Here is a 13,291-nt window from a genome sequence, read left to right as displayed (position 1 = left end):
CAGTTAAAGAGGAATAATTTCACTTCTAAGGAATAAACGCGTATTTTGAATTTTGTGAATATATTCCCAGAGCTTTTTTATCAAGGTATAGCCCACCCTCTTATTTGTGGTGTGCGTCGTGATGTTGCTCCATAAATGAAGGGATCTACATCTGAATACACTCGGAGGCTTACCGCGAGACGACTCTGTTAGAAAAAACCTTTTCTATCACTTAGTATTTCGTGGTTTCGTTAAATTAGTTTTAGTTAGTGAAATAAATGTTTTATTACCGAAAAATACTTAATCATCTGCTGCCAACAATTTTTATTTGTATTTTTTTTTGCTTTTTTACTTTAAAGATTTTTCAAACATTACCGCCACCACCAGTAAATTTCTGAATCCTTATTCAAGTCGTTATGCCTTCAGATGCCACACTCAATTGAACTCACTTGCGTTCTTCGACTTTCAACAACAAAACACCGCCACCCACATTGATTTCGTCTTTGAAAAATGTGAATACCACCTTCAAAAGGCCACGTGGTATTTGATTTGGCCAAGAATCGGTGTTAAGCTCCAGCTCCTTTATGTAATATTCACCCTTTGGTACAGGACACAGTCCCTCATCCTCTGATACATATGGGAAATTTGTATTTTCACCCTCTACAAACGATGGCTGCAACATTTTCGTGTACAAATTTTTCAGTCCATCACAAATGTTCGTGCGTGGCACACCCATAGGCAAACGCTTGAACTGATCATCGCCTTGAGGCGAAGAGAAGAGCTCTATTGAGAATTTGTAGTGTTCATTGTTCATATCCTCCGCGAATTTCAAAGTGCCATTCATAAAACGTTGACGTCCGATAATTTTCATTTCACCCAAATGGAAGATCGTTTCCTTCATACCGTCAAAATGTTCGAAGTCTTCATTTTTCACAGTATACGGTTGCTCAGCCTAGAATAGTTTGATGCCGATGATAAATGATTCATTCACTTTTTCGCAAATTTCCTTTTAATTTACCTTGGCAAAGATGCTCAGCATGCAAAAAATCACAATTGCTCGCACACAAAACTGCATTCTGGATGGAGTGATTTTCATATGTAAGAAGAAATAAATTTATAGTCCACTTTTTAGCAACAACGTAGCGCGCATGGTATTTATAGCTTTATTTCGCGATTCACTAAAATCTCTGATAGTGTGAAAACATGGAAATTGCGTTTACAGAAGTAAATTATTAACAAAAACAGAGAATTTGAAAAATTTTGAAAAACCAACCAGTGTCGTAAATCTGTGAAGCGTGGCGCGCATGAAAAATAGAGCACACAAATTATTAAGCAAAGCTAAAAGCGAAAGACTTTGAAGTTAAGGGAAGAGCAGTAGAGCAAGGTCAGGAAGTGAAATTATCCTAAAATAATAAATTAAAATATTTTCAATCTCTGGAATCTCTTCAATCAATGCAAACCCATACAACGAGCTTCTTCTTGAAACCAATCATATGCAAGTAGTTCCAAATAGTTTTCTGGCTAATCTGCAGTTCGTGGGTTATAGAGTAAGTCTCACATGGTTTTATCACTAGGCGAATTTTATGAGTTTACCGATGAGTTTACCAGGCTTGTCTCTACTGAGGCATCCATATTACTAGATTGGAATCATTGGAGCTACTGCATTGCTATTGCATTCGACTCAGTACCGTCCGTAATACATATACGTGGATAAGTGGTAGATTAGATTATATTAGATTTGTGGGGGGTTGGACAAGTCCAAGCACTCAGTCAGGAGACCATTGTACTACACCCGGATAAATTTCAGTAGAACTAATAGAGATATGAAATATAAAAGATGGGTGGTAAGACGAATAAATTAGTTTCAGATCACTCCTCCACAAATGTGTTGGATTCATTGATGAATCTTAAGAGATCCGTAAGAGGAAGTGTATGAACTCTATCGATACTCAGTATATCGCAACCTAATATCCTAAGTCTGATTCTGGATACTGCTCTGCAGTATCGTCATTCTGAAGACAGGATAGGCATATCGGGCTGTCAACCACCCCCATGGCAGCCATATGCTGACCACAGACGTTGTGCCCTGTGATTACACCCACCAATACTCTTAGGTCCTTTGGATAAGTGGTACGCTACGTAGTACCGACGTAATCGAAAGAGGGCATAAAGTAAAATGGAGGTGGGCTGGCTCGTTATGTGGGGCTTTACGGATAACAGAAGACCAAATAGAATCCTGTAATGGAGACCACGAGAAAACAATAGGAAAATTGGAAGACCGCCCATGACATTAAAAGAATAACTACAAAGTGGATGAAAACATCACAAAATAGAGAAAATTGGCAATCAACAGTGAACACAAACGGCTGGACGATGTTAATGATGATCATGAATTGGTACTTAAATACTTTTCTAGATGTACTGTCGAGCTTATCCTCCAATTTGTATAGCGAGTCTTGTGACTATTCTACAAAGGGACTCTGGACGGCAGATTGGTTTTATTTGAAGCTTTTTTAAGTAAAAAATGGAATCAGAGGTTTCCCTTTGTCCGAGGAATGGACACCATTTGAGAAAACTGCTTTCTATAAATTGACGTTTCATACACTCAACTTCGAACCATCAAATTCACCTATTCAGCCAAAACGTCACTGGAGATGAAACCTGAAAATATGTGTATTACTCCTAGGTCCATAAAAAAGCCAACAAGGTATCAGTGATTAAGAAGTGTGGGAAGCGCTCAATGATATCAGGACTGAAGGCATTGTTAGTAGTTTTTTCATATAACCACGTCGTTCTTTATCATGATTATGTGCCTGTCAGATATGTACGCAGTGACTGGCCTCTCCAATTTTGACGCCCTGAAGTGGCTATGGGCACGCGTTTTGCATGTGATAACCGCACTTGCCGAAACCGGCTAGATCTGGCACCACGACAGCGCATCAGTTGCTATTTTTATTTCAATGCGCAAGAATTCTCGGCAGAAAAAGACATTCCAACTGTGACGCACCCACTCTATGGGCTCGATATTGCTCTCTGTGACTATTGGTTTTCCGTCAAAATGAAGTTGCACTTGAAAAAATGTCGTAATGATGGCGTAAAGGAGATCGAGAAGACTGTAACCACGGTTCTGACAAGGTTATTTTGGGATGATTAGCAAACGGTTGCCTCCAGTTATGGCAGCAGCTTTGGAATTGTTGTGTGGAGTTACAGAGGGACTGTACTGAAGGTCGGTTGAGCAATTTTGCTTGTAAATTAATCTGCTTGTACTTTTTGCTTATTTCGGGAGCTAAATTTCTTGAAGAAACTAAGGGAGAGCTACATATGGCAACCAGGGGACCCCACAGCATGCAACCAGGCTATTAAAGGCATTCGCAGAGAGCCTCGTACCGTCCTCATGAACTCTCGCTGTTCGGAGTTGTCGTTATCGCAGTCCAATACCACCCATCGCAGTCGAAGGCCTTTTAGCTTGTTGGTTATTTTGACAAAATTACGTCCCGCCTGTATTAGCAAATTAAACTCCTATCTATGCGGAATTGACCCAGACATACTCAATACATATTCGGCAAGTGAGGTTTCCGCGCATGATATTACTACATTTTCACTTGCCCACTCTTCATATCACCAACACCCCTTTAACTGTGGTTCCATTCTGTTGAAATAGCCTGTTTCCTGGGCGATCCGTTGAACCGAACTTGGACTCCACTGCACCGAGCATGGTTTTGTGAATAGCTACAGCAACAACAACAGAGAGCTTCATACGTTTCTGGTGGCACTTATCTTAAACGTTTTGCAATCTCGGGTCTGTAGACAAGCCGGATCAAAGTTAGGGTATAAAAGTATTCCGCCTGTCATTATTAGTCAGCAGATAAATTATAAAGATTTACACAAAAAATAAAATGAGCCTATTTTCCAAATATTTGAAGTGAATTCCTATGGAATAGAAATTCGTGTACTTTAGACTAATCATTTGCATAGCAAAAAAATTCTTTAGATCAATGGCATTAACAAATGATTGCATGCAATTTAATGAAATTTGCATTTTAATTAACTTTGCCGACAGTTATAATGCCGACAAAAATGCTTGCAAATGAACACATTGTATATATATGTATATATGTGTGCACGTGCATATGTGTGTATGTATGTTGGCATGTGAAAATTATATAAGTTACAAGTTTGCAACTATTGAAAAACATGTGACTGATGATTAGATGCACATGCGCCAAATACTGAATCAGTTTTGATAGATGGAGAGTAGCTGGGAGGGGTATAGTTACTATAGTACCTGCTATTGGAGAAAGGGGGAGAGATAAACCAGGCACTGAGATATGGATTCAGATACCAGTATATAGCTTTCTTCTATATTCTTTACACAGGTGGCACCATCGGTAACGCTATCGGAGCGATATTCTCAGTAAATTTGACAGACTTAGCAGAGTTATAATTGAATGTCTTTCTTGCCCATTTATTGTTACGTTACAGACAGAACCTTCATGGTTTTCGCAATCTTAAAATCTCTCATTCTTGGGCATCTAGAGTAACTGATATGGAATCCATGACGGAGAAACTTGCGATTTCCTAATGACCACTGAAACTTCACTATTACAGGATCATTTATTACAGGGCCGCCAATTCAATATGTTGATGTCATGTGAATTGCTAGCCCCTATTGTCACTTAAATACACTTATGAGAAGAGCTATTCAAGCTTTTTCTGCACACACTCGTTTATCAGTTCTCTCGAGATAGTGCATTCATTCCGATTTACATGGTTTGTAATCCTTCTTAGGGCTTACCAATGCACACATATGGGAGCTCATAAGCGACTATGTGTGAGGATAAAAGATGTAGCGCCTACTGCAGAAATTTTTCAGACTTCGTACTGAGACAAAAAGCTTATCCAACCACCGCCGTTGTTACATAAAAGACCATTTAGTTTAAGGAAAAGTGAGCCTACGAGATGGTAACCTTTAATCTCAGTTAGCAGAATTTCTCAGGAGGAAGTGGGAAGTCGAAATGACGAAACGAATCTGTAAGTGTGTTGGATCTGTGGTCATATAGAAATACCGCTTAGTGTAAACTTCCTGTATCACTTTTAGTACCACATCGCTAATGTCCATCAAAGAATGTGAAATCAATTAGTGGAATCGCTCTAATAAGACTTCAACAGAGTAAATCTAGTGATCCAAATCTAATGATGTACCAGAGCCTACTCATTTTTCGAAGAGCGGGTCTTTACAGTGTTGGATCTTTGATTATTTTGTTTTGGTTTATGGATACCCTCTAATGGCCGAATCAGCGCAACAAGATTCCTGATATTTATCTGAAGGCATCCGAACTATCTTACCACACAGTTAGATAATGATTCTTAGGTAGTAGTCGTACGAGTATAATGAAAGTTTAAAATTTGCATCAGAAAAGTCTGAAATCAGCTATAAACCAACACAAGGTTAAAAAGTACTCCGAGAAGTCGCTCAATGTATATATGTGCCACTATTTATTTGAACGATCTGTTCAAATCGAGGGAAGCGTATCGTATTAATAGGGATTATTTTATGAGTATGGCGCTGATATTCGTCCAGCCCAGCCAGCATTCGAAGCATTGGACGACATTCTACTCAAACTATCTGAATTCCTTCCAACGAGCAGACGAACTGATCTATAAAAATTAAGGACTAAACTTGGATTTTGAGGCTCAGATGAGGCAAAAAGTAACAGATTCAATGCCGTGAATAACATGAAAAGCCATATTTTTCCATCTATATGTACAGGGTGGGCCATATTGCGTTTGCTTTTTGAACCACCTATTCTTTTGAGAATAGTAACTATTTTGACATGTCAAATGTGTTCATAATTTACTTAAACGTTTGACATTTACGAAATGGGACGCTATACGCTTGAACGAAATTGGGAAATATTGAAAACCTATTTCCAAAGTGGTGAGTCTTCTTCTTCTTTTCTGATTTTCACATCGGTGGCTACGTCAATAAGCAAAATTGTCGGATTTGGGGCTCAGAAAATCTACACGTTACTGTAGAGAAGCAAATGCATCCACAACGAGTCACTGTTTGGTGCGGTTTTTGGTCTGACGGCATCATCGGGTCATTTTTTTTTTTTTCGAAAATGAGCGAGGAACCGCGGTTACAGTAAATGGCGAGCGTTACCGTGACATGCTCAACGAGTTGTTTCCAAAAATTGAGGAGGATGACATGGACGACATTCAACAGGACTGTCAAAGTTACACTCGAACTTTTGGCTACCGTTTTTGAATTCCGAATAATCAGCCGAAATTCCGATATCAATTGGCCGCCTCGGAGCTGTGATTTAAGGCCGTTGGACAATTTTTTGTGGGGAGCCGTTAAGAACAAATGCTATGCGAACCTTCCAGAGACGATTGATGCTTTAAAACACGAAATCGAAGTTGCCATTCATGAAATTGGAGCCCAAACAATCGAAAATGTGCTTAAAAATTGGGTTGATCGAATGGCCTACTTTAAAGGCAGTCGTGGCAGTCATTTGAACGATATTATTTTTCATTCATAAATGACAATGTTCAATCTTCATATTAAAAAAAAAGTTTGAAAAAATATTGATTTGTTTTTTTTGTGATAGCCGATTCAAAAGGCAAATTTTACATGGCCCCTATCCACATATAAATGTATAAATGCCTGTATATATGTACATAAATAAGTATGTAGCTATGCATCAAGAATGATAGAAAGAAGATTGCGCCCAACAGAGAGTGCGTGACGTCACGTTTGCCAAGTAGTGCGGTGTTGCCAACCATTTGCTCTTCACAATAAATTTAGTGCTTTTTTATACCCAAAATGCGACAATTTGTAAGTTTGGTGTTTGTTTCTTTTTGTTTTTAATTTAAGGCTGCCGAAACGTAAGTTAAAAAAAAATGTATTATTAAACAAAGGAAGGTGAAAAAAGGTCACTCTGAGAAGGTTTTAGTGCTAATGGAAATTTGTTGATTCTTATAAAATTTAGTATTTTGAAAGTGAAAATTTATTTTTTTTCCTTTTGAGGTTATGTCAGAATATTAAATCTTCTTCTCTTAACTCTTTTTAATCTTGAAAACCTTTTTAAAGCGTTTGAATTTACTGAATGCGAATTAAAACCATAGAGATGTAATCGTTTCGTCCGGTCCTTAATCCTTAGTGGGACATAGGGCATGAAGAGGTTTATTCATAGTAAAAATAAGCAACAAAATACCAGAAAATACTGCAAAAACCATAACGACATTTTTACAAAAAGAGTACTTTATTTTGTTACATAACCTGAAATACAGCAAATAAGACATTCCCTTGACAAAATAGTCTCGCTTAACAAAAAAACTCATAAATTAAATTGTGCATTTCGATAACACATTTATTTAAAACAAAACGCACATTCTAAAGACAATTTGTCACGCATACAAAGTTCTTTAAGTGATTCAATAAAAATTTGGTGTTTTATTTTCTTTAAATGGGCATTTTAGTGCGTTTTTAATCAAAGCTAGGCAACACTGCAGTAGCGGGGCATAGATTTGACTTCTTAAAGGAGAAGAAGAAGAAAAAGTTGGAAATTAAAAATGTAAATAAAGCGAGAAATGTCATATTGGTGGGAAAAATGTTGGCTGCGACGGACAGGCTGTGAAACTCTGCTGAAGTAACTCGCCAACGATTTTATTATTTTCTTCATCTTTAACGTTTTCGGCATACTGAGGACCCACATTCTCTGCGTAAATAGTAGGCACAGCACCACGCTTCAAAAGGCGATTTTTAGCAAATCCTAAGGCATTTAAAAAAACCATATTGAACTCAATTATTTTAAAAACTACACATTATAAACCAAGGTGCCAAACTTTAATCTCTCAAAACTAAACGGCGTCAGCCTCACGTTAACCAAACAGGCAAAATACCTAGGGGTTATCCTGGACCCCAAACTCAGCTGGAAGCCCAGCGTAGACTACAGGGTAAAGAAACCGAATATAGCACTTAACACGTGTAAGAGAATGTTGGGAAAAAAATGGGGTCTCCAACCAAAATTATCCAATTGGTCCTACACAGCCATTGTAAGGCCAATACTAACATATGCGGCACTGGTTTGGTGGCCTGCAACAGAAAGGAAATACAACAAAACTAAGCTGAACAAGATACAAAGAACAGCGTGTATCCTAACTACAGGAGCGCTTAGCACCAGTCCTACTGAAGCGCTCAATGTACTAACACATCTATTGCCATTAGATTTACACATTAAAACAATAGCTACTTGCAGTGCGGTAAGACTCAGAGACATAGGAAGCTGGACAACAAGGTCGTACGGTCACAGTAAGATCCTCCTACAGGGACCCTCGCTGCTCAAAAACGGATCAGACTACACAGTCCCAGACCTCAACTTCAAGAAAGGCTTTACGGTACGTTTTCCACCGAGAGCCGAGTGGAGCAAAGGAGAGGTGATTGGAAGACACGATATCGAAATTTATACCGATGGTTCTAAGATGAACTGTGGTGTGGGAGCTGGCTTCCATTCGGAGCCACTCAACCTATCTCAATCAATTCGTCTTGCTGATTATGCCACCGTGTGCCAGGCAGAACTTTTAGCGATCCGAGAAGCATGCAAATCCCTAGAACTCTACAAGGAAGTTGGTGCAAGAGTAGCTATCTTCGCAGACAGTCAAGCAGCTATTAAGGCCTTAGACTCCAACTACATTTCATCCAAACTGGTCCTACAGTGTAGAGAGGAGCTGAAACTGCTCAGCCATTGGCTTGAAATTACTCTGATATGGGTTTCCGGTCATACGGGGCAATGAGATAGCGGATGAGCTAGCAAGAAAGGGCTCGACGCTAGACATAGCAGAGGCGGTGCCAGTCTCCACCCTACTGAACACACTAAAAGCATCCATTGCTTCACACTATCATGCTTCAGGCGAAAGAAGATGGAAGCAAACACCTACTTGTATTACAACAAAAAGCACATGGCCGTTATATAAAATTCAAAGGACGAATGACCCGCTAGGATGTTCTCGGCCAACCATTTCACGTATCACTGCAACCCTCACAGGACATTGGAAAGTAGAGGATCATGCAGCTAGACCCAATCTACCCTTCAATCCTATCTGTAGAAGCTGTCAAGCGGAAGGGGCGAAGGAAAGTCTTTTCCACTATTTATGTGAATGTCCGGGACTAGCCAGGGCACGACTCCGATCCTAAAGGATTTGCTGCTATACTTGGACCTCACAAAATAGATGTGACTTAGAAAAAGAAACAAAAAAAAAAAACTACAGCATCATCATCACACGAGATAGTGGTAGTAAAACGGTGCTAGCCACTAATTAAGAGCTTTTCAGTTCAGAAATGTTCAACCACCTCAACAACAACAACCACACATTATATACATTACCCACTCCGAACTTTAGTTGGCTTTCAATGCTATCACTAATAAAAAGCTTCATACATATAAAGCTCGTTTTGGGATTGAAGGCATTTTCTCGCCGGCAGAAATGCATCCACTCTTTGCAGAGCGCCTCATCCTTTGTAAATAATATATAAAAAAGCTTATATCACACGCTTTATTCAGGTTCTTACTATCACAATTTTTCCTTATTTTTCACTTATACACTTTCACGAATTATCTTATGTTTGCGTAAATATTCACTAAAACGTTTGGTTAATTAACGCACATTTCAAAAAAGAAACGAACATTCATAAACATCAACAATAACCGCAATTATGGGCAATGTGACCAGATCTTAAAACAAAAATAAAGCTAAATAAAATTAAGTGAATTATTGAACTAATTTTTAAAAAATGTATATTTTACAAAATTACAAACCTTACATTTTAACTAGAACAGGCTGGAAAAATGTCATGAAGAAAGAACTAAAACTCCGAGACGCAATAACAAAAAAAAAGCTAAATCAAGTTATGAAAATGGTAATCTGGCCATATTGGTGCTAAAATCACGTCACTCATTGTCAAATTCGCTGAGAGCAAAGTTAAGAAACTACGATAGGCGTCATCTCATCATTCTCTCCATCGTGGCTATGCATTTATATACACGAATCCATTCATGCTCATTTGTTTGCCTATTGAAGCGATAACAGTGAGCTCAGCGCCTCTTCACTTTGACAAGCAATACGCTAAAATATACCCTCAGCGGCTGAAGTGGCAGAACCCAAAGTGTGGTTCGAGTAGCTGGCAGTATTATTGCCACATTAGACGGATAAACAGCATGCGTATGCATCTAGAAATATTCCATGAGTAAAAGTGATAATGATTTATATATGAAATTCAATTTTTATTTGCTTTTTGTATTTGAATTGTACATTACATTTTGATTCCAGCTACAATATCCGTCTGTTGTTCATACGGGTGCTTCCATATTTCGTCCGCTCACTGCTCAGATTGAGAAGGAAAGATGGCCTTCACGGATTGTCAGTTCCTGATCCAGATTTGCGAGCGGACGCGATCAAACCGAGCATATGTACTATGCTTGCTCTCTGAGAAAAATAGACAATATCTACTACTATCGATGTTCGAAGAACGAATATCCTAATTGGGAGACATGTAAAAAGTTAATCACACGTTTCATAAGATCCTGCAGCAGCTAAATGAAAAACGAGAACGAAAAAATCAATTCCCATTCCCACTCTCTTTTATAGCTGTTTCGCATTGTGTATGTATAAGCATAACTCGATATCTGTGACAACATAATGAACCGCACTTTGAGACCTACAACCTTTTGTAGCTGTTTCACTTTGTCTTCGATAGTCGTACGATCTTCTTTCTTTAGCCTTTTGGAGTTAATTTATTAGACACCAACCACTCCCACTCACTTTGCTAAGTCAGCCTTTGGCAGAGGTGATTTATTTCACTCAATCCAGATCAGTGGGTAGAGAGCTAGGAAAAGAGACGAAAAAAACCACGTCGTTTTCACTCAAAAAAGTAAGCAATGCTCACAGGTTTTATGGACGACAACGATATTGTACACCAAGAATTTTTGCCAAAAGGTCACACAGTTAATAGGGAATATTAGTTGGGCGTTATGAGAGATTTAGGTGAAAGGATTTGCCGAAAAAGAAAGGTTTTGTAGGAACACCACTCTTGGATTTTGCGCCATTAAAACGTACCGTTGCACAGAGCCATCATTAACCGTGAATTTTTGTACAAAAACGAAACGAATACCAGCCATCGAATTTAACTGATATGGCTCCCTGCGATTTGTTTCTGTTTGATAGAGTCAAAAAGCCACTAAGGGAAACGTGTTTTAACAGCTGAAAGGAAGTAATGGAAAAATTGAAAACGACTCTCATGACTATACAGAAAAAGGAGTTCCGGAAATGTGCCGAAAGCTGGATCTTCCGCGGGCATAAGTGCGTTGCAGTTAAAGGGGAGTAATTTCACTTTTAAGGAATAAACGCGTATTTTGAATTTTGTGAATATACTCCCAGAACCTTTTGATCAAGGTATTGCTCCCCTCTTATTTGTGGTGTGCGTCGTGATGTTGTTCCATAAATGAAGGGATCTACATCTGAATACACTCGGAGGCTTACCGCGAGACGACTCTGTTAGAAAAAAACCTTTTCTATCACATAGTGTTTCGTGGTTTCGTTAAATTAGTTTTAGTTAGTCAAATAAATTTTTTATTACCGAAAAATACTTAATCCTCTGCTGCCAGCAATTTTTATTTATATATTTTTTTTTTTTGGTTTTTTAATGTATATTAAAGATTTTTCAAACATTACCGCCACCACCAGTAAATTTCTGAATCCTTATTCAAGTCGTTATGCCTTCAGATGCCACACTCAATTGAACTCACTTGCGTTCTTCGACTTTCAACAACAAAACACCGCCACCCACATTGATTTCGTCTTTGAAAAATGTGAATACCACCTTCAAAAGGCCATGTGGTATTTGATTTGGCCAAGAATCGGTGTTAAGCTCCAGCTCCTTTACGTAATATTCACCTTTTGGTACAGGGCACAGTCCTTCATCCTCTGGTACATAGGGAAAATTTGTATTTTTACCCTGTACAAGCGATGGCTGCAACTGTTTCGTGTACAAATTTTTCAGTACATCACAAATGTTCGTGGGTGGCAAGCCCAAAGGCAAACGCTTGAACTGATCATCGCCTTGAGGCGAAGAGAAGACCTCTACTGAGAATTTGTAGTGTTCATTGTTCATATCCTCCGCGAATTTCAAAGTGCCATTCATAAAACGTTGACGTCCGATAATTTTCATTTCACCCCAATGGGAGATCGTTTCCTTCATACCGTCAAAATGTTCGAAGTCTTCATTTTTCACAGTATACGGTTGCTCAGCCTAGAATAATTTGATGCCGATGATAAATGATTCATTCACTTTTTCGCAAATTTCCTTTTAATTTACCTTGGCAAAGATGCTCAGCGTGCAAAAAATCACAATTGCGCGCACACAAAACTGCATTCTGAGTGGAGTGATTTTCATATGTAAGAAGAAATAAATTTATATTCCACTTTTTAGCAACAACGTAGCTCGCATGGTATTTATAGCTTTATTTCACGATTCACTAAAATCTCTGATAGTGTGAAAACATGGAAATTGCGTAAATTATTAATAAAAAACAGAGAATTTGAAAAATTTTGAAAAACCACCCAGTGTCGTAAATCTGTGAAGCGTGGCGCGCATGAAAAATAGAGCACACAAATTATTAAGCAAAGCTAAAAGCGAAAGACTTTGAAGTTAACGGAAGAGCAGTAGAGCAAGGTCAGGAAGTGAAATTATCCTAAAATTATAAATTAAAATATTTTCAATCTCTGGAATCTCTTCAATCAATGCAAACCCATACAACGAGCTTCTTCTTGAAACCAATCATATGCAAGTAGTTCCAAATAGTTTTCTGGCTAATCTGCAGTTCGTGGGTTATAGAGTAAGTCTCAGATGGTTTTATCACTAGGCGAATTTCATGAGTTTACCGATATTTTCCATGCATATCTCTACTGAGGCATCCATATTACTAGAATGGAATCATTGGAGCTACTGAGTATGTAATACATATACGTGGATAATTGGTACGGTACGTGGTACCGATGTAATCGAAAGAGTTGCTAAAGCTAAATGGAGATGTTCTGGCGCGCTATGTGGTGATTTACGGATAACAGGTGACCACAAAGCGTCCTAGAATGGAGACCGCGAGAAAGCAATAGAAAAATCGGAAGACCGCCGATGACATTAAAAGAATAACCCCAACTGGATAAAAACATCACAAAATAGAGAAAATTGGCAATCAATGGAGGAGGCCTATGTTCAACAGTAAACACAAACGGCTGGATGATGTTAATGATGATC

At 38.5% G+C, this 13,291-nt stretch overlaps 2 protein-coding genes across 2 annotated transcripts; both read right to left on the bottom strand.

Annotated features, from left to right (window-relative positions):
* Positions 1-274: 274 nt before the first annotated feature.
* LOC129245890 (uncharacterized) lies at positions 275-1,087 on the bottom strand. Its single transcript, XM_054884324.1, has 2 exons — positions 998-1,087; positions 275-931 (listed from the first exon to the last, which is right to left on the bottom strand). The coding sequence occupies exons 1-2, from the start codon at positions 1,073-1,075 to the stop codon at positions 425-427; spliced, it is 585 nt and encodes a 194-aa protein (XP_054740299.1). The 5' UTR covers positions 1,076-1,087; the 3' UTR covers positions 275-424.
* Positions 1,088-11,718: 10,631 nt separating this feature from the next.
* On the bottom strand, positions 11,719-12,438 carry LOC129245889 (uncharacterized). Its single transcript, XM_054884323.1, has 2 exons — positions 12,353-12,438; positions 11,719-12,286 (listed from the first exon to the last, which is right to left on the bottom strand). Exons 1-2 carry the CDS (start codon positions 12,428-12,430, stop codon positions 11,780-11,782), a joined length of 585 nt encoding a protein of 194 aa, XP_054740298.1. The 5' UTR covers positions 12,431-12,438; the 3' UTR covers positions 11,719-11,779.
* Positions 12,439-13,291: the final 853 nt, after the last annotated feature.

Source organism: Anastrepha obliqua, chromosome 4 (assembly GCF_027943255.1).
Source record: "Anastrepha obliqua isolate idAnaObli1 chromosome 4, idAnaObli1_1.0, whole genome shotgun sequence".
Classification (NCBI taxonomy): Eukaryota; Metazoa; Arthropoda; class Insecta; order Diptera; family Tephritidae; genus Anastrepha; species Anastrepha obliqua.
Note: the sequence above shows the minus strand (reverse complement) of the source record. Positions and strands in the feature narration are given on the sequence as shown.